Here is a 22421-nt window from a genome sequence, read left to right as displayed (position 1 = left end):
GTTGGTTTTTTTTTTTGAGCTCTTTTGCCAATGTTAGTAATTTCCTGAGGCATTAAATTTTCAATGTTAAGATTGGATCTGTTTTTAATTTATAATATTTGATGACAAGTATTAGCATTAGCATTAGCAAAGGCACATGATGCAAGAAAGCAAGCTTATATAAAAAAAAAACAAAAAAACCTTATTTCACCCATACACTCACTCCAAATGTTTGTCAAGTTTTGCATTGAATCTATTTAAGCTATCAACTTCTACAATGACAGATGAAAGTTTGTTCCAGCAATCAACCACCCGCTGGCTAAAGGCAAACTTCTGCACATCTATCCTACAACCGTCTTTCCTCAATTTGAATTTATGCCCTCTCAGGCGATTCTGAGCAAGAGGAAGAATCCCATCAGCATTGAGCATGCTCAAACCATTCAAGGCTTTATACACCTCAATCAGATCACCTCACAGGTGCCTAGTCTCCAGACACTGTAATCTGCAAAACTTAAGCCTTTCTTCGTAAGAGCAACCCTTTGTTCCATTCACTAATCTTGTTGCCCTTCTCTGTACTCGTTCCAACAGCTCTACATCCTTCTTAAAATGAGGCCTCCAGACCTGTATACAGTACTCAGGGTGTCGCCTGACCATTGTCTTATACAAGGGGTTAATCACCTCCTTATCCCTGCTAGAAAAATTCCTGTTTTTTTTTTGGTAGTTGTTGCCGCATCGGCTTCTGTGGCCATAATGTACCTCCCAAGGTTTTTGCAGTACTTTGATCCAAGCCCGAGGCAGGATTCAAACCCGCGACATTTGGGTTGCCAGGCAAGCACTTTACCCACCCGGCTAGCCCTGTCAGCAAAAAATTCCTGTATATCATTGACAAGACACCATGAGCTACTCTTGCAGAAAAGCAGTGCAGACTCTTGTCTGCACTGCTCAGAAAACTTCATATCTGCCTGCAATATTACCCCCAGGTCCTTTTTATTCTCTGCCACTGTCAGTGTGGTACCACAGAGTTGATACGTTACTCTGCGATTACTGCTTCCCATATGTAGTACTTTACATTTGTCAATGTTAAACTTCATTTGCCACCTCTCAACCCATCTGCTCAACTTTTCTAGATCCTATTGCAGCAGTGTGTGCTGTCATTAGTGTCATTAACAACCCTGCCAACCTTCGTATCATCTGCAAACTTGGACATTAAGCCTGATATACCATCATCAATATCATTTATAAATACAGAAAACAACAATGGACCCAACACTGAACCCTGAGGGACTCCACTAATAACATTAGTCCACGAAGAGCAGTGTCCTTTGATTACCACTCTCTGTCTTCTCCCACTCAACCATCCCTTTATCCATAGCAGCAATTTGCTTCAAACGCCACACTGCTACAATTTGTGCAGTAGTCTTCCATGTGCAACAGTATCAAAGGCTTTTCTAAGATCCAAATATATGATATCAAAGTTATTCTTTGCATCCAGTTCCTTTGTGACTACATCATAGTATCCAATCAAATTAGTCAGACAAGACTTCCCCTTAACAAACCCATGCTGTGTCTGAGCTATAACTGAAGAGGTGCCTCCATAGCCAGGTGGGCTGGAGCAGCAGTGTGTAGCACATGCTTCTTGATTAGACCGGGGTTCGAGCCCGTGACCACCAAATACGGAGGATGCGGAAAGGTCAGGGAATGCCCACTGCATATACCCGGAGCAATATGGCCTTAGTTGCTAATGCTCCTAAAAAACCAAATAACAACAACATAACTGAAGTCTTGTCTAGATGATCCTGCAATGCTTCTTTAACCAGTGCCTCCATTAATTTGCCTTGAACAGAAGATAAACTAACAGGTCTGTAATTACCTGTGTCTCCCTTTGATCCTCCTTTGTGGATTGGGGTCACATTTGCATATCTCCAGTCCATGGGTACCTCCCCTCAGTCCAGGGAAGCTCTCATAATTATGGCTAAGGGTTTGCTTACTTCTTTTGCTGCCTCCCTTAATATAACAGGATAGATTCCAGGTGCCTTTCTTGTGTTTATCTTCAACAATTTCTCCTCCACTTTACTCTCAGTTATTACAAGGTTATCTAGCTCACTGCCAGAGTTGAATACACCTCTGGCATTCCCCTTCCTGAATAACTCCTCATGTGTATAAGTTTATAGTATTAGTTTTAAGTTTTAAGAAAATAAGCTATCTTATGCTTTGCTATGTCATATAAATTTATAATATTTGTTAATTTGCAACTACTCAGAAAGCTGTTTTAAAATTGAAATCATGTATATAATTTTAATCCTGATTTATCTTTGTTTTTTAATGTGAAAAATATTATCCTAAATACAAAAGATACTCATGCACAGATCTGAAATTTATTTGCTTTAACTATGAAAATACTGTCACGGGTAACCCTGATAATACTTCTTTTACTCAGCCAGTTGGGTGTGACATGATCTTGGGCTCCAACACAAAAGAAGACAAATGCAGAGAGTGTGGTGGTGATGGAAGCAGCTGCAAAACTGTCCATGGTGTTTTTGACTTAGACAACTTGCAAGTAGGTAGGTTTGTAATTATATATAGTGTAAATAATATGATATTTATTCTTCAGTTGTTCTTCTATTCATAATATGAATACTGAAGAATACTATCATAATTAACCTATATTATTTTTTTTTACACTTTTAATTTTAAAATTAGAAAAAAGGAAAAACCTGGAAACAGGTGCATCAGTTTCCTTTTAAATTCTAAATTTAATTTTCAAAAATGAAAACAATTGATATATCATCTGAAGATTTTAGAACTTTTCACAATTTGATTTTACTTTGATCAGGTCTCCTCTTTGTGATATAGAGCTATGTTTTAATTCTTTGCTAGTCTCTTTGAGTCAGTTTTAAATACCTTGCACAAATTTCTGGTTCTTTCACATTTTTATCTTGGACAAATGTACCTTCTCCTCCAAGCTTATGTTGGTAGTTTTTTTTTTTTTTTTTTTTCCATTTTAGACGAGCAGTTTTTTTTTTAGTATCATCATAATTATTATTCAGTTTTGTTATTAGCTTGTTCATTTTCTTATAACCCTGAGTTGGATCATTATTACTCATATTACTGCTCATTTTATAACAATTTTAACAGTGAAAAGTATTTGAAAAAAATGCAGAGGAAATAAAAGTATTAAAACAATTCCCAGAAATAAAAAAATTAATACAAAAATACTAAATAAAAAAAAATAATAATAAATAAAAAAAAATATATATATATATTTATTTATTTATTTAGACACATACAACAAACTCTGTGAAATTTGGTTTATAATCAAAATCCTTTAAAATCCAGCACATTTTATAAAAAGAAATCAACATTTGAAAATCTGAAATATTAAGAAAACAATTTGCCACTCATATCAGTGATCACATTTGATCACTGATATGAGTGGCAAATGTTTCATAGATTAATTCTTAAGATTCATAGATTCTTAATCTGTGTGAAAAAGGGATGATATTTCTCTCTTTAAAAGACTTTATGCTTGCAGGACTTTATCTTTTAAACTGTTTTTGCAGCCATTAGGATTAAAAATGCATAGATAATGCAATGGACTTAATTCTCACATCAGAACAAACCTGACTTTGCAATGAGTTGCCTTTATGGATCTCATCCATAAAGATCTCATCCGTAAAGATCTCATGCAAACAGATCTCATCAAGGTTAATCCGCTGTTTGTTTAAAAGATGAGACTGCTGACAGCCTGTTTCAGAACTAACTGGTTCCTCTTGACATAGCAGCTGAACTTATGTGTGTATGACTCATTAAATCAATGGTTAATCTCTTCCGTAAACAGTGACTTACTGATGCTCACAAACAACAAATTTAATTCCATACATCTAATGTTTTTTGCTACCTTTGGTAGGGAGAACAATAACAAGCAGCTTTTATGGTCATTCACTTGGCTTCCCACTCCATAGTAATGCAGTGGAAGAAAAGGATTAGTAGTGACCTTGGTCACTACTAATCCTTTTCTCTTGTTAGTTTTTTCTGCTATAGTTATAATTACTGCAAAAATGAAATTTAGTGATCTTTGTTATTAGGTTCAAAAAAATTGATCAAATTTCTCCAAAGTACATTAATAAAATCAAAATGTCATAAACTGATAAATATTGCACATACATCATTATAATTGTTGCTTAAGAATAGTTAATTTTTTTATTTCTCGCATGCAAAAGTTTTTTTTTTTCTGAAGCACATTCATTGATATCTTTTCCCTGATGCTCTTCTAGGCATGCATTTAAAATTCGCATTATGGTACATGACAACATTTGCTGTAACTATGTTTATTGTCATTTGTTCATATTTAACAAATTGAACGGTTATTTACATTTCAACTATTAGTACTATCTGTTACATCTCTAAACATTATAAATGTTTACAAATGTAAATAAGTTCATTTGTTAGTGCTTAATGTTCTTTGAAATTTGCTTCTCCAAACTGTTCAATCACTAGGTATACTTCTCTGAAATCTGGAAAATTTTGAAATCTGATGCCTCTCAATCCTTGAGGATGCTGGATTTCAAAGAGTTTACTGTATGCATGCACATGCACGCACGCACGCGCGCGCACACACACACACCCACCCACCCACCCACACACACACACACACACACACACCCACCCACCCACACACACACACACACAGAATAGAACCTCAAAATCTGGAACTTTTTGAGTATTCCTCCAAGGGTAGAGCTGTAAAAGGATAGCTAAAAAACAGTTAGCTGGACTTCAAAAAAGCACTGCAAGTGCCAAAATATGCAGCATGTTCCATTAATAATTTCAAATACCAACTTATTTCTGTTTTGCATAAAGTTTTACATTTCCTGGTCTTAAGCTCATTATTGCGTACTGTTTTACACTTCCTAGACTGTATATGATTGCATTCTGTTTTACATTTCTTAGATTGTATGTCCTTATTACTGTATATCTGCCATGTATAAAATCATTCATTTTGTGACAAATTTAATACTAGTTCACAGTATAGTACTTAATAATATAGTAGTATATATTTAGTTCACAGTTTAGTACTTAATAGTACAGTAGTATTATGTAGTTTTTAAGATGATTTAATTGCTGAAATCATAGTGTTATTTTTGCCTCATATTTATAATATTGGTAAAAATTACAAAAAAATAGTGGGCAATTGCAATATCCTTACTGAATGCAGCATTTGAACCCATGACCTATATTTTTAGGTAGATCTATTACCCAGTAGTATGAGTTAACATTTTGGGTTAATTCTGGCAACTATCATTCAGTAAGGTTATACAGATCAAAAATACTGTATATATTTCTTCAAAATAACTGGAATTTTCAAAAATTCGGAAAGTGCCTGCAGATGATGGATTTATTGAGGTTCTACTGTATATATACAGTCAGTCCTCGTATAGCACGATACTTGTGTTTCTAGAAACCCTCATGCAATGCAAAATCGTGCAATATAATGCACCTGTTCCCCTCTAAGCCTCTATGGGCTTAGAGGGGAACAGGTATCCTGTGTGTTATCAGACACTCAGCCTAAAACATTGATGGATCCAATATCTCTCTATTACAGAAGATTTAGGAGAAGTCCGGTTGGCCTGCCTCCCTAAAATCCACTCATGCACACCTTCTCAACGGTAAGCCCTGTTACGTCACTTAGGTGGCAACGAACGTGTAGAGTGGTTCTCTTCAAGATGCCTGGTCAACATGAAGAGGAAAAGACCAAACCCTCCAGCATATGACAGCACAACAATACAAATGGCCCTCAGTCCCCAGCAGCTTTCACTCTCCCTCTTACGGCAGTGAGAGGATCAGAGTGGAAGCAGAGGGTGCTAAGAATCTCTGGGTATGACCAGGCTGCCATGCACGGAAACTGAACTTGGCCTGTTATAACGTACGATCACTCATCGGTGAAGACAGGATATTAGAGCTGGAAAAGGAATTAGAAAATGTGAATTGGAATATCATCGGTTTGGCTGAAACAAGAAGAAGAAATGAATCACTTATAAGTTATCTTGGAAGCTACTAGGCTTTACATACCAACTAAGAAATATTGTTCAAGGTTTAGGCCTAAGTGGATGTCAGATGAACTAATGAGACATATGGCAGAGAAAAAAAATGCATGGGATACATACAAATTAACACGTGACACAGAAGCCTATGATAGAGACAAGTTGATCTGTAACCAAGTTACAAAGGAGGTTAGGCAGGCGAAGGCAGATTACGAGAAATCTTTGGCAAGGGATGCAAAGAAAAACAGCAAAGAGTTCTTTACTTATGTAAACTCTAGAAGGAAGGGGATGAATCAGATTGGTCCACTTGATATTGATGGGTCAACTGTCTGGGTGCGAGGTTAACCTGTGCAGACATTGCTCCTTAAAGCTCTTCAAACAGAGAAGTTTTTCCTGATTTATTTTCTGCTTTATTAGTTTAAATTGTCATATTAACTTATTTTCTAGAGTAGCTTTATATTCCTAGTTACGATACTTAGTTTAAAGTTTAACTTAGACAGAGATTTTGTAGATATTACTTAGTATCGGTAACGGTATCAAATCCACGTGTCACAAACCAAATTTTTTTTTAACCAAATTTAGTCGATTTATTAACCAACTGTTATATCAAATTATCTTCTATAAGTAGATTATAGACCTAGTCAGGATCCTTAGTTTATTCTAAATTGAGATAGCGAGATTTCGAAGCTAATCAATACTTACGAGTCCGTAGAAATACCGTTCGTGATTTCCCGCCATTTTTACACGATAGCATAAGCTTAGTGTCGTATAGTGCATAATATAATATTGTCAATTAATCAGTAAAGCTATTAATCTTGATAAACTTTATTGTCAATTAAATTGTACTTTTAACTCTATATATATATATATATATATATATATAACGACTTAATCTAACAAATAATTAATACATAACTATAGTGGTACACGTGATACGGAAGTTGTATAAAGGGAACTCGTAGAAAACACTAGATACCGAAAAAAATATATATATAACATAACTGTTTTGGGATATAACTTAAGGATTTAATTTTTGTTTTGAATTTTATTGAATTAAATCGGAATCATGACTCTGACCAGAGCAGCAAAGCAAAAGGCTCAAGCTAATGGGAGTGCTGTGGTTCAGGGGAGAACTGAGGGGGGCAGTTGCCCTCTGAATCACAGTCTATTAAAATGCACTGTTTGCTTGATGTTTGCGGAGCAGTCGGGTACGGGACATGATACTGCCAAGGGGGATGTCTTTGTGTGTGCACGATGTAAGGAGTGCAAGGAAATCAGGCGACAACTCAGCGTTGTTATGGGCCTTTATGAGAGCTTGAAGGACAGGGTGGATGCCCTCGAAGGAAATAAATTGAGGGGCCCATCAAGCTCTCAGCTGCCCACATCAACGCCAGAGCTTGCACTTGGTCATCAGGCAACACAGAAGCAGCCCCCTAGGCAGAATGCGCTGGTCCCACAGGAACTAGTAGTTGTTGGTGACTCTATTATCAGGGAAACGGGGAACATCCTTTGTAAAAAGGATAGGTGGAATAGGACCAGGGTATGTCTGCCAGGGGCAAAGGTTGATGACATTGTAGAGCGGATATCAACTTTTAAGGGCACAAAAGGTGATATAGTTGTACACGTTGGCACTAATGATATTAAGAGTAGGAGACCGGCAGAATTACTTAGCAAGTACAGGTCACTGTTGAAAAAAAGCCGTGAATTAGGGTTGAACTTGAAAGTGTCTGCAATTCTGCCCAGACACGATAGGAGGGAGTATATGATGAGAGCCTTGTCGATCAATTCGGCCCTGGAGGGATTGTGCAAGGCTCAAGGGGTAGAATTTTTTTCAGCGTGGACTGTACTTGTTAACAGGAGAGATTGCTTCTACAGGGATGGGATACACTTAAATAGAAAGGGTGCAAGAATATTTGCTGATGCTGTCGAGGCAGTGTTAGGTGGGTCGGAAAACTGCTAGTTGGGGGGGATACAATGACTAATAGATTAACAGTAGCCACTGGCAGAGGTGGAAGTGATTCTTGCACTGCTTCTATTGAAATGAGCAGAAGTCTGAAAAACAAGATGCAGGATATTTCAGAGACTGCTGGTAGTCATTGCGGTACAAGTAAACACATGGGTTGTGTTAGGGTAGCTAAGAATAGAAACAGGTGCATGTATACCTGCGTGTACACCAATGCTAGGAGTTTGGTAAATAAATTTGATGAATTTGAGGTATTGCTCAAAACATCAAAGGCAGATATTGTTGGGATATCAGAGACGTGGTGTCACACAGATATAAGTAATGCGGAACTGGAATTTGGGGAATACAATGTGTATAGAAAGGATAGACAGGACAGGAGGGGAGGAGGGGTTATGCTATTAATTAAGAAACACATAAAGTCCAAGGAAGTGAAGCCAGTCGACATCGATGGACAGGGCAGCGTCGAGTCAGTTTGGTGTGACATAAGCATAGGGAAATCAAAATTGAGAGTAGGAGTGTGCTATAGGCCTAATGACTCTGATGAGTATAATAAGATATTGTACAGGGAAATAGAGTGGGCCAGTAAATCAGAGAGTCTTATAATGGGGGATTTTAATTTCCCAGATATTGACTGGAATTTGTGGGTTGGTCACTCGCACACTAGCAAGGCTTTTGTGGATTTATTGGATGGTTGTTTTCTACATCAGCATGTTCGTGAGGCAACAAGAGGGAGCAATACTCTTGATCTGATTATCAGTAGTGATTCTTCATGCATTAAGAACCTGCAGATAAATGAACCACTAGGTGGCAGTGATCACAGTGTGTTGAAGTGGGATTTACTCAAGGAGGTAACTACCATCAGAGGTACAGGGAAGGGTTTTTGTTTTCGTAAAGGCGACTATGATGGTCTGAGACAGTATTTAAATTCTATACAGTGGGACCAACTGATGATGTTACCAACAGCAAACTCAAAATGGGAAGCATTCAAGGAACTAATCTTTCTTGGAGGCTACCAGGCTTTACATACCAACTAAGAAATATTATTCAAGGTTTAGGCCTAAATGGTTGTCAGATGAACTAATGAGAGATGTGGCAGAGAAGAAAAATGCATGGGATACATACAAATTAATGGGTGACATGGAAGCCTATGATAGATATAAGTTGGTCTGTAACCAAGTCACAACGGAGATTAGGCAGGCAAAGGCAGACTATGAAAAATCCTTGGCAAAGGATGAAAAGAAAAACAGAAAAGAGTTCTTTACATACTTGAACTCGAAAAGGAAAGGGATGAATCAGATTGGTCCACTGGATATTGATGGTTCAACAGTTGAGGATCCTGCTCAGGTGGCTAACAATCTAAACGAGTATTTTGCATCTACATTCACGCATGAGGAGTTATTCAGGAAGGAGAATGATGTAGGTAAAGTAAACATTGGCAGTGAGCTGGATGATTTTGTAATAACTGAGAGGAAAGTGGAGGAGATATTGTTGAGGATAAACATAAAAAAGGCACCTGGGGTGGATGGGATCTATCCAGTTATATTAAAGGAGGCAGCAAAGGAAGTATGCAAACCCCTAGCCATAATTATGAGAGCTTCTTTGGACTCAGGGGAGGTACCCATAGACTGGAGATGTGCAAATGTAACCCCAATTCACAAAGGAGGATCAAAGGCTGACACAAGTAATTATAGACCTGTTAGTTTAACTTCTGTTCCAGGTAAATTAATGGAGGCACTGGTTAAAGAAGCACTGCAGGATCATCTAGACAAGAATTCAGTTATAGCTCAGACGCAGCATGGTTTTGTTAAGGGCAGGTCTTGCCTGACCAATTTGATTGGATACTATGATGTAGTTACAAAAGAACTGGATGCAGGGAATAACTTTGATATTATATATTTGGATCTTAGAAAGGCTTTTGATACTGTTGCACACGGAAGACTGCTGCACAAATTGGAGCAGTGTGGCATTGGAGGCAAATTGCTGCTATGGATAAGGGGATGGTTGAGTGGCAGAAGACAGAGAGTGGTAATCAATGGACACTGCTCAACGTGGACTAATGTTATTAGTGGAGTTCCTCAAGGTTCAGTGTTGGGTCCGTTGTTGTTTTCGGTGTTTATGAATGATATTGATGATGGGATATCAAGTTTAATGTCCAAGTTTGCAGATGATACAAAGGTTGGCAGGGTCGTTAAGGACAATACTGATGCTATGCTGCTGCAACAGGATCTGGAAAGGTTGAACAGATGGGCTGAGAGGTGGCAAATGAGGTTTAACATCGACAAATGTAAAGTGCTGCATATGGGAAACAGTAACCCCAGAGCAACGTATCAACTCTGCGGTACTACACTGACAGTGGTGGAGAATGAAAAGGACCTGGGGGTAATTGTGCAGGCAGATATGAAGTTCTCTGAGCAGTGCAGACGAGCTGCAAGAGTAGCTCATGGTGTCTTGTCAATGATATACAGGAATTTTTCTAGCAGGGATAAGGAGGTGATTATTCCCTTGTATAAGGCAATGGTTAGGCCACATCTTGAGTACTGTATACAGGTCTGGAGGCCTCATTTCAAGAAGGATGTAGAGCTGCTGGAACGGGTACAGAGAAGGGCAACAAGATTAGTAAATGGAAGAAAGGGTTGCTCTTACGAAGAAAGGCTTAAGTTTTGCAAATTACAGAGTCTGGAGACTAGGCACCGGCGAGGTGATCTGATAGAGGTGTATAAGGCTTTGAATGGTTTGAGCATGCTCAATGCCAATGGGATTCTTCATCTTTCTCAGAATAATCACCTCAGAGGGCATAAATTCAAATTGAGGAAGGACGGATGTCGGATAGATGTGCGGAAATTTGCCTTTGGCCAGCGGGTGGTTGGTTGGTGGAACCGACTTCCATCACTTGTTGTTGAAGTTGATAGCCTAAACAAATTTAAAGCTCAACTGGACAGGTATTTCGAACGAACGGAGGGGTGAAATGGGAGTGGTTTTTTTTTTTTTTTTTTTGGCTGATGCTGAATAAGCTTGCTTTCTTGCATCATATGCCTCTGCTAATGCTAATGCTAACTGTTGATGATCCTGCTCAGGTAGCTAACAAACTAAATGAATATTTTTCATCGACATTCACACATGAGGAGTTATTCAGCGAGGGGAATGCCAGAGGGGTATTCAACTCTGGCAGTAAGCTAGAGAATCTTTTAATAACTGAGAGTAAAGTGGAGGAGAAATTGTTGAAGTAAATACAAGAAAGGCACCTGGGGTGGATGGGATCTATCCAGTTATATTAAAGGAGGCAGCAAAGGAAGTAAGCAAACCCTTAGCCATAATTATGAGAGCTTCCTTGGATTCAGGGGAAGTACCCATGGACTGGAGATGTGCAAATGTGACCCCAATTCACAAAGGAGGATCAAAGGGCGACACAAGTAATTATAGACCTGTTAGTTTAATTTCTGTTTCCAGAAAATTAATGGAGGCACTGGTTAAAGAAGCACTGCACGATCATCTAGACAAGACTACAGTTATAGCTCAGACACAGCATGGTTTTGTTAAGGGGAAGTCTTGCCTGACCAATTTGATTGGATACTATGATGCAGTCACAAAAGAACTGGATGCAGGGAATAACTTTGCCATGATATACTTGGATCTTAGAAAGGCTTTTGATACTGTTGCACATGGAAGACTGCTGCACAAATTGGAGCAGTGTGGCATTGGAGACAAATTGCTGCTATGGATAAAGGGGTGGGTTGAGGGGGAAAAGACAGAGAGTGGTAATCAATGGACACTGCTCATCGTGGACTAATGTTATTAGTGGAGTCCCTCAGGGTTCAGTATTGGGTCCATTATTGTTTTCTGTATTTATAAATGATATTGATGATGGTATATCAAGCTTAATGTCAAAGTTTGCAGACGATACGAAGGTTGGCAGGGTTGTCAAGGACACTACTGACACTATGCTACTGCAACAGGATCTGGAAAGGTTTAGCAGATGGGCTGAGAGGTGGCAAATGAAGTTTAACATTGACAAATCTAAAGTACTACATATGGGAAACAGCAACCCCAGAGCAACGTATCAACTCTGTGGTACTACACTGACAGTGGTAGAGAATGAAAGGGATCTGGGGGTGATTGTGCAGGCAGATATGAAGTTTTCTGAACAGTGCAGAAGGGCTGCAAGAGTAGCTCATGGTGTATTGTCGATGATATATAGGAATTTTTCTAGCAGGGTTAAGGAGGTGATTATTCCCTTGTATAAGGCAATGGTCAGGACACACCTAGAGTACTGTATACAGGTCTGGAGGCCTCATTTCAAGAAGGATGTAGAGATGCTGGAACGAGTACAGAGAAGGGCAACAAGATTGGTGAATGGAACAAAGGGGAGCTCTTACAAAGAAAGGCTTAAGTTTTGCAAATTACAGTGTCTGGAGACTAGGCACCAGCGAGGTGATCTGATAGAGGTGTATAAAGCCTTGAATGGTTTGAGCATGCTCAATGCTGATGGGATTCTTCCTCATGCTCAGAATAATCACCTGAGAGGGCATAAATTAAAATTTAGGAAAGACAGATGTAGGATAGACGTGAGGAAATTTGCCTTTAGCCAGCGGGTGGTTGGTTGGTGGAACAGACTTCCATCCCTTGTCGTGGAAGTTGATAGCCTAAATAAGTTTAAGGCTCAGCTGGACGGGTATTTCGAACGAACAGAGGGGTGAAGTGGAAGTGGTTATTTTTTATTTATTTATTTTATTTTTTTTTTTTGGCTGATGCTGCATAAGCTTGCTTTCTTGCATCAAATGCCTCTACTAATGCTAATGCTAATGCTAAGTTTATCAAATGGAAATCTGCTGTACACCAATGGAAACAGTGAAAGGAGTGAAGGTGGAGTTGGGTTTCTGGTCCATAAAGATTTTAAAAACGACATTTTGGAATTCAAAAGTACACCATCAAGAGTGTCAAGACTAATACTCAAGATTTCTAAGAGGTACAAGCTAAAGGTTATAATGATTTATGCACCAACATCGAGCCATGATGATGAAGAGGTTGAAGAAATGTACACTGAAATTGAGATTCTTCTAGATGAGCAGAAAACCCACTACACTATTATTATGGGGGACTTCAATGCTAAGGTTGGAAAAAAGGCAAAACAGCGCAGAAAGAGGAACTAATAGAAATTTTGGAATTGGTGAAAGAAATAAAAGAGGGGAAAGACTTGTGTAATTTGCAGAATCTCAAGGACTGTCAGTAATGAACACTTTTTTCAAGAAAAGGGTGAACAGAAAGAGGACATGGAAGAGTCCAAATGGATTAACAACTAATGAAATCGACTTCATCCTAACTAACAGAAGATATAATGTGAATAATGTTACCGTCCTGAATGTTGGTAAACGTTGGAAGTGATCACAGAATGGTAAGATGTACACTTGATATAGATGTAGGAAAGGAAAGGAAAAAACTGACTCGAGTAAATAATACAAAGGTCTTTGAGATAACAGAGGAGGAAAAAAAGCAGTATGTACTGGAACTTAAGAACAAGTTTGAGCTTCTGCAGACTGCTCAGGACCAAGATATCAATGAGGAATATTACAACTTTCTGGAAGTGATAAAGCCCAAGAAACCTATAGGGAAAAAGAAATCCAAAGAAGAAAAAATTAGTCAAGAAACACTTGTCATGATGAACCGAAGACGACAAATGAAGAGCAAGAAAAACACTGACAGGGAGAAAATTGAGTATACTGAGTTATGCAAAGCCATTACAAAGAGACTCAGAGAGGACATAAGAAGATTTAACACAAGAAAAGTAGAACAAGCATTAAGGAAAAACAAAGGATTTAAATCAGCAGCCATGAGCAGTAATACAGAAAGACAAATGATACTGAAACTGAACAATAGCGATGGTGTACTTATAAACAGCAGAGAAGGCATAATTCAAATAGCAGAAGACTACTATAGAGAATTATACAAGGAGCGAGGGAATGATACCAGCAGTGGGGAAGATGGATTACAAAGTAGCAACACATACGACATACCCGATATTCTTCCTGATGAGGTAGAACATGCATTGAAGAAAATGAAGAATCGGAAAGCCCCGGGGGAAGATGAAGTTACTGTAGAGTTGTTAAAATTGGGAGGAAGAGACAACACAAAAACTGGCAAGGCTCTTCACAAAGTGCATTAGAAAAGGTGTGATGCCTAAGCAGTGGAATAATGCAATCATAGTTTTGCTGCATAAAAAAGGAGATAAATCAGAAATTGGAAATTATAGACCAATTAGCTTGTTATCCCACATCTACAAGTTGTTCACAAGGGTCATTACTAACAGATTAGAAAGAATACTTGATGAGAATCAACCGAAAGAGCAAGCTGGCTTCAGGACAGGATTCTCACCTTCACGTAATATCACAGCTAATGGAGAAAGCAAATGAATATAAAACACCATTATGCTTGGCATTTGTGGATTATGAAAAGGCAATGTTTCGGGCACTGGAAAGACAAGGCATAAATACCCCATATATTATGATTTTGAAGAAAATATATGAGAGTGCTACCTCCTTTATTAGACTAGACAAAGACAGTAGCAAATTTAAAAACGAGAAAAGAGTTTGACAAGGAGACACAATATCTCTGAAGCTGTTTACTACTGCCCTTGAGGAAGCTTTCAGAAGATTAGACTGGTTGCAGAAAGGAGTCAATGTGAACGGAGAGTACCTAAACCATTTACGATTTGCAGATGACATTGTGGTCATAAGCCACAATCCCAAAGAATTAGAGGAAAATCTTAATCAGTTATGCACAGTTAGTAAGGATTTTGGACTAAAGATGAATATGGCTAAAACAAAAGTAATGATGAACAAGTATGCCACGGAAAGGGAAATAATGATTGATGGAGCAGTAATTGAAAAGGTGGAGTCATATACTTATCTGGGACAAGTTATTAGCTGTAATAATGATAAATGGCTGGAAGTCAAGAGAAGAATAAATTTTGGATGGATAGCATTCAGGAAATATAGTCACATACTGAAGAGCAATATCCCAGTTTGTCTGAAACGTAAAACAATGAACCAGTGTATACTCCCCACCATGACTTATGGAAGTGAAACTTGGGCACCCACCAAAAGAATGGAAGAGAAGCTGAGAACTACACAGCGAAGAATGGAACGAATTATATTGGGAATCAGACTGTTAGATAAGAAGAGAAACACATGGATTAGGCAGCAAACTCAAGTAAAGGACATTCTTATCAAAACTAAAGAACTAAAATGGTCTTGAACAGGACACATAGCTCAAAGACATGATGACAGATGAACTAAGAAAATAACAGAATGGTACCCAAGAGGAGCTAGAAGAAAACCTGGAAGACAAAGGCGGAGATGGATAGATGAAATTCATGAGTTTTTGGGTAGTAAATGGATGGCCAGTGCTCAAAACAGAAGGAACTGGAAAGTTGCTGGAGAGGCCTTCATCCTGCAGTGGATTGAAAATGGCTGATGATGATGATGGGAAAAGTAGGGCCAGGTGCCGACCATCCAAGATTGAACACACATTTGTAACCAGAACATTACCAAACACAATAAATAATCGTAATAAATTTGTTACGTATTTTATTACGACTATTACGTAATAAAATATTGCTAATGCTTTTGCTTTTATCGTAAGCAAACTTGTTCTTTGTTTGATCTTCTATCCAAACAGACATTCCAGCTCTTCCAATTCTTTGTGTCTTGATCTAATGGATTTTGTTACACTTTGAGTTGTTCCTGCTATGAAAGTTCTTTTTATTTTCTCTGCATTCTTTCTAATTCTCGGCATTGCCTCATTTAGGCCTGTAGCACGTGCAATATCACATGGTCTTTCATTTCGCTCAAAGTGTTTCACAGTTTCATATTTTTTCTCTGTCGACAGAGGCGGACTGGCCATAAGCCTTACCGGGGAAACCCCGGTGGGCTGGAGGCCAGAAGTGTGATTTTGGTCATAAACACTAGTATGAGCTGCTACAGATTTTCCTGGGTAAGCATTTTTGACCCAGTCCGCCGCTGTCTATCGTTATCGCTTTTCTGAATCTGTAGTGTGTTCACCAGGATGCTTCCTTTTTATACCTCTTAAGTATTTTACTAATTTTTAGGGAATAAAGCACAATTAAAAAATAAGGAGGCACGCTTGATATACATAAACAAAGCTGTGCACATGTAGCAACTGAATAAAGAACACCGTAAAGGCAAAGACACACTATTAACATCTCAATAGCTCACATTTTACTAAAGCACATTTCTGGGGGTTACTACCATAAAACAATAAAAACAATTTCCAGTTACGTTTCTGCTAGTGGAATCTGTTATAAACTGGTAGTAAACTCGATCTAATTGCATTTGCGATAATACCAATAGCTGGAATTGTGTGGATTTTTGCGTTATTATGGCAAAATGCGTTTCCCCTTCACTGATATAAAAAACATAAATACATTTTCAGAATCTTCTCTTCATTCCTATCGTGTTGTGTTCAGTTGGGGGTGATTCCGCATTCTACTGCCATTTCTTGTAAACACAAAGGCAAATCGTGCATAAGCGAATTTGGCTCATGTTATATATGATATTGTTCCCCTATTTATAAATCGTGTATGATCGAATTCGTGTAATGTAAGCATGTGTTATACGAGGACTGACTGTACTGTGTGTGTGTTGTTATTTGGTTTTTTTAGGAGCATTAGCAACTAAGGCCATATTGCCCCAGGGATATGCAGTGGTCATTCCCTGACCTTCCTCTGTATTTGGTGGTCATGGGCTCCAACCATGGTCTAATCAAGAAGTGTGTGTGCGTGCGTGCGTGCGTGTGTGTGAGAGAGAGAGAGAGAGAGAGAGAGAGAGAGAGAGAGAAATTTTATTCAGTAATAAATGTTTATATTATTAATATTCTTTTATACTGTCTCCTGCAACTACACACTTGTTCCACCGTACCTTCGCGATCAAAACATTTTCGGAAGTTTTCTTTTGTAAATGCCTTTAGGAAGTCTGTTCTATTTGATTATATTTCTTCAATCAACTTGAATTGTTTACCTTTCAAGCCCTGTTTTAATTTTAGGAACAGCAAAATAAGGTTGGTGCAGCACAATGGGAATACTTTTGTCATTTAAAACTTTCTAGGTGGGAGCATTATGTGATTTCATAATTTTTAATACACACAACAAATGAGAAAAATGTATTGATGACAATAGCTTTCCTCTAGACTGGAATATATCAAGTTAAAGCATGATGTGAACATACTCAAAGGATGCCATTGTAAGTATTGTAATCTTTTAGGTACTGCTATGCATTCAAGAATTATAGGATTATTCAATGAACTTTTTAATCAAATTTTGTGTGCATATGTGCTGTGTGACTGCACGTGCATGCAAAGGTGTTTTACTCCTGATTTTTTGACCATTTTCCCAGTGGTGGCATGATAAAAATTTCACATGTGATGAACAGAAGAAAATCCAATAACATAGTTTGAAATTCCAGTTTTATTGAACAAATAAATATGTTTAAAGTTTGAAATACATTCCTCCTATAAAGTTGATGAACATATTCCAAACCTTAATGGGGAAGGCATTCCGCTTTGTGAGCTGAATAAAAAAAAATTAGCATTAGCATTAGCAAAGACACATAATGCAAGAAAGTAAGCTTATATGGCATCAGCCAAAAAAAAAAAAAAAAAAAAAAAATCCTTTATTTCACCCATCCACTTGCTCCAAATGTTTGTCAAGTTCTGCCTTGAATCTATTTAAGCTATCAACTTCTATAATGACAGATGGAAGTTTGTTCCAGCAATCAACCACCCGCTGGCTAAAGGCAAACTTCCGCACATCTATCCTACAACCGTCTTTCCTCAATTTGAATTTATGCCCTCTCAGGTGATTATTCTGATCAAGAGAGGCGCCTGTGTAGCCAGGTGGGAAGGAGTAACAGCAGTGCGTAGCACACGCTTCTTGATTAGACCGGGGTTTGAGCCCGTCACCACCAAATACGTAGGATGCGGAAAGGTCAGGGAATGACCACCGCATATCCCGGAGCAATATGGCCTTAGTTGCTAATGCTCCTAAGAAACCAAAATAATAATAACAACAATAACTGAGCAAGAGGAAGAATCCCATCAGCATTGAGCATGCTCAAACCATTCAAGGCTTTATACATCTCAATCAGATCACCTCGCAGGTGCCTAGTCTCCAAACACTGTAATCTGCAAAACTTAAGCTTTTCTTCGTAAGAGCAATTTGTTCCATTCCCTAATCTTGTTACCTTTCTCTGTACTCTTTCCAACAGCTCTACATCCTTCTTAAAATGATACCTCCAGACCTGTATACAGTAATCAAGGTGTGGCCTGACCATTGTGTCTTATACAAGGGGATAATCACCTCCTTATCCCTGCTAGAAAAATTCTTGTATATCATTGACAAGATACCATTCACCCTTGCAGACCGTCTGCACTGCTCAGAAAACTTCATATCTTCCTGCACAATTACCCCCCGGTCCTTTTCTTTCTCTACCACTGTCAGTATAGTACCATACAGTTGATATGTTATTCTGGCGTTACTACTTCCCATATGTCGTATTTTCCATTTGTCAATGTTAAACTTCATTTGCCACCTCTCAGCCCATCTACTCAACTTTTCTAGATCCTGTTTCAGCAGCGTACTGTCATTAGTGACATTAACAACCCTGCCAACCTTCATATCGTCTGCAATCCACAAAGGTGGGGCAGCAGCCAGCATTTCCACTACTGCTTTGCATTCATTTTCAATAATTGCAAAGGTTATAGAATTTTGGTCTGTGATACATTTATATTATTTTACTCCTTGAAATCTTTCCTACTGCTGTATTTTTATTTCCATATGCTAGGGTGAAATTGTAGTATATTAAAGTTCACTGTCAAAAATAACTCACTATACATTCTTATGGGTACATATGCACCATTACCTGGTTAGCATGGGAATGTAGTAGTGTAAGTTTGACGGCATGTGTGTGCTACTGCATGTGTCAAGCTCATGTGACTGCTAAATATGGTTAATGATTAGGTGTGAATTCCTCTGACCTATATGGTTATTTCCAGAGTATAAATAGAACATTTTTTAGGCCTGATGTACAGTGGTACACAAATTTGAGTTGATTCTGGTTTGAGGGCACATGACTAGTGAATATAGGTAATGAATATATTCTTGTCAGTATGATTAATTGTAAACCCCTCTGAGCTATGCAGCTGTCAGAGTGGAAACAGAATTTTTTTGATATACTTGTAGAGTGCAGTATTATAAAAAGATTTGAAACTCCTGGTATACACTATTCATGGAAATCTATGTAAATAAAAGGCAGTATAGGATACTGATTAATTTTAATAAAGCGAGGCTAGTAAATTTAATAAGTTAAAGTTTTAATATTTTTTAATCATTTTAATAGCCCAGCATTTCTCATATTGATTTTATTTTATTTTATTATTATTTATTTTTTTTTTTTTCGTTATAAAAATGATCAAGAGGACATGTTTGCATTCACCATTTGCAGTATTTCCATCACATCTAATGATAACCTCTCTGGGCTTTCATTGGTATTTCTATTGATAAAATTAACAGATCCATTTTGATACCACATGCTTTTTAGGGATGCTGTATACTAAAATGTGTAAATGCAGATAATTGGATAAATTATTGGAATAGATGAGCAAGCAAAGCAGATAATTTATTTTTTAATGACTGATGCTGTCAGCTTGCTAATACATGAGCAAAAGCAGTCTCTGTAAAAACATGTATATTATGCAAAACACATTTATTACTGAGTTAATATTTCCTCTACAATTTTTCTCTTCTTGCTGTTAAAGCATACAATTAATGGCCGCAGTACCACAGTTCTAATTTTTTTTTATTCTTTTTATTTATTTATTATTATTTACTAAATTGTATATTCACAAATACCAAGTAGTATTTGCATAAAAATCCTCCTTGATGTCTGTAAATTTTTTGCGCTAAAATTTAATTCATTCAGGCATTAAATTGTTGATATACAGAGATTGGTTTTTTTTTTTTTTTTTTGTGAAGTACATCTATAACAGTAGTAGAATCTTTCCAGAGATGCAGGAAACCTTCAGGTTATACAATCAATGCACTCCTGGAAATTGTCATGTAAGATGTCTTGGAAACAATTTTCATATAAAAAATAATGTAAGAAGTCCGAGTTAAGTTTTGCATCAGACTAATGTGCTCCACCTTCCTGCAGATATGCAACTTCATAGTAATGTTTTTTTAACATTTAATCTGAATATGGTTTTTACCTTTTTTTTTTTTTTATATATGAACAAACAGATAAAGTTATAATTTTGATATGCTAGGAGGTGTAAAAAATTTATACCTCCTTGATATGCTAGGAGGTGTAAAAAATTTATACCTCCTTGATATGCTAGGAGGTTTAAATAATTTTTCTGTTTATACTCTAGGATGAAGACATGGATTCAGTGAATTTTATAAGATAAAGGGATGTGAAGAATACTACTGTTTTTTTTATGGTAGCACATGAATTCAAATGCATACCTTGCATAACTGTGTATTGCGTGCACAACACTTGGTGCAGTAATACCTTTTAGTGATAAAAGGTTTGAATTGTTATAGTGCTTAAACCACATAATTAATATAAGGATGCAGTACAAATTAAGAACAAATAAAAAAGATAAAATAACAGCATGAGTGCTTGCTCAATGGTGATGAAAACTTGACTGATCCCTGTACCTATGCATCTCAAGGCAATTTTTTAAAAATTTTTTACATGCATTTCTTACACAAATGTGTAGTTCTCAAAATATTGCATTCCAAATACTTTTATTTGAATATGTCTGCTATAATTTATTTAATTAATGCAAATTCTAATCTTGACGATGTGCATTTCCACTTGCAGTCTGCCAAGCCCCATGTACTTTTTCTGACAGAATCTCAGTTATCGGTTGATTCAACTACTGCTCATCTCAGTTTCCCAAATTATTCGCTGTATGATTCCTTTTGCCTCAAAGGTGGTACTTCTGCATATGTCCATTCCGATATTCTCTGTCAGAGACTTGGTAATTTGGAATCTCCTCTCTTCGAACTTCTCTGGCTTAAAATCTCTCTACCTCATTGTGTCAAATTCATCTGTTGTCTCTACTGTTCTCCCAAATCCACTAATCACTTGGAGCTCTTTGACTTCCTCTCTTTGCAACTTGACTTTCTCCAGTCCAACTTTCCTAACAATTTTCCTTGGTGATTTTAATGTTCAAAACTCCAGCTGGCTTCCGTTTTCTAGTCACACCAACCCAGCTGGTCAAGATGCTGAGGCTTTTGCAATTACTAATGACCTTGCACAGATTGTTCATTTACCTACAAGAATACTGGACAATCCTAACCATACAGCCAACACGCTTGATCTTTTTCTCACAAACAACCCTTCTAAGTACATGGTCAAAGTGAGTGGCCCTTTAGGCACCTTAGATCACAACTTGGTGATTGTCTCTTCTCCATTGGAACCTTTATCTCATGGCTATTCCCAACCTTGTGTTGTTCGGCATTACAAGAATGTAAAATGGGATGACCAGCAAGATTTCATTTCTTCTTTTCCTTGGTTGGATTACTGCTTCAAAACTTCTGATGTCAACGTTTGCTCAGATCGTGTCAGTGAAATTATTCTTGCAGGAATGGAATCCTTTATTCCACACTTCACTTTAAAATCTTGACCTTTATCTAAACCTTGGTTTTCCAATAAATGTGCTAAGGCTATTCAAGAGAAGAACGTTGCATATCGTAATTGGCTTGTTTCCAATTCTTCAGTTTCATTTTCTGCCTACGCCAAAGCTCGCAACAATTGTAAAGCAGTTATTAATCAGTCCGAACTAGAGTTTGAACAGGCTAAGAGTAAAAAACTTGCTTCTTGCCCTAATGGTAGCTGAGCATTCTGGTCTCTTGCCGAAGCTATTAGCCACAACTTTTGCCCATCTTTGCTCCCACCTCTGTCAAAACCAGATGGTTCTGTTGTCCCTTCAGCCAAGGATAAAGCTGACCTACTAGTATTCCATTTTTCTTCCAACTCATGTATTAATGACCTTGGTAAAACACTTCCCACCATTCCCAACACACTCATTCAATGCCTCCTGTGGTCTTCCATCAAAAGGATATCAGAAGGATTTTGACAAATCTTGATGCTAAGAAAGCTCCAGGTTCTGATGGTATTTCTCCACTTTTTCTCAAAACCTGTGCTCCTGAACTTACTCCTATTCTTTGCCACCTTTTTTTTTTTTTCACTTTCTTATTCCAAAGATGTTTTTCATTCTGCTTGGAAATTTGCTCATATCCAGCCAGTTCCTAAAAAGGGTGACAAATCCCTCCCATCCAATTATCGTCCCATTGCAATTACTTCTACTCTTTCTAAAATAACGGAGAAATCAATTAACCACCAACTCTTATCGGCAGTATGGAT

At 37.6% G+C, this 22421-nt stretch overlaps 1 protein-coding gene across 2 annotated transcripts in view; it reads left to right on the top strand.

The window, feature by feature from the left end:
- The window catches only part of LOC150077096 (papilin-like), a 724323-nt gene that overhangs the window by 201588 nt on the left and 500314 nt on the right, over positions 1 to 22421 (top strand). For both annotated transcript variants that reach the window (XM_090386252.1, XM_090386253.1), the window contains exon 7: positions 2417 to 2540. In XM_090386252.1, the coding sequence (XP_090242378.1) occupies positions 2417 to 2540 (124 nt within the window). The remainder of the gene's footprint in view (positions 1 to 2416; positions 2541 to 22421) is intronic.

Source organism: Mastigoproctus giganteus, chromosome 12, assembly GCF_048544385.1.
Source record: "Mastigoproctus giganteus isolate SK-2022 chromosome 12, ASM4854438v1, whole genome shotgun sequence".
Taxonomy (NCBI): Eukaryota; Metazoa; Arthropoda; class Arachnida; order Uropygi; family Thelyphonidae; genus Mastigoproctus; species Mastigoproctus giganteus.
Note: the sequence above shows the minus strand (reverse complement) of the source record. Positions and strands in the feature narration are given on the sequence as shown.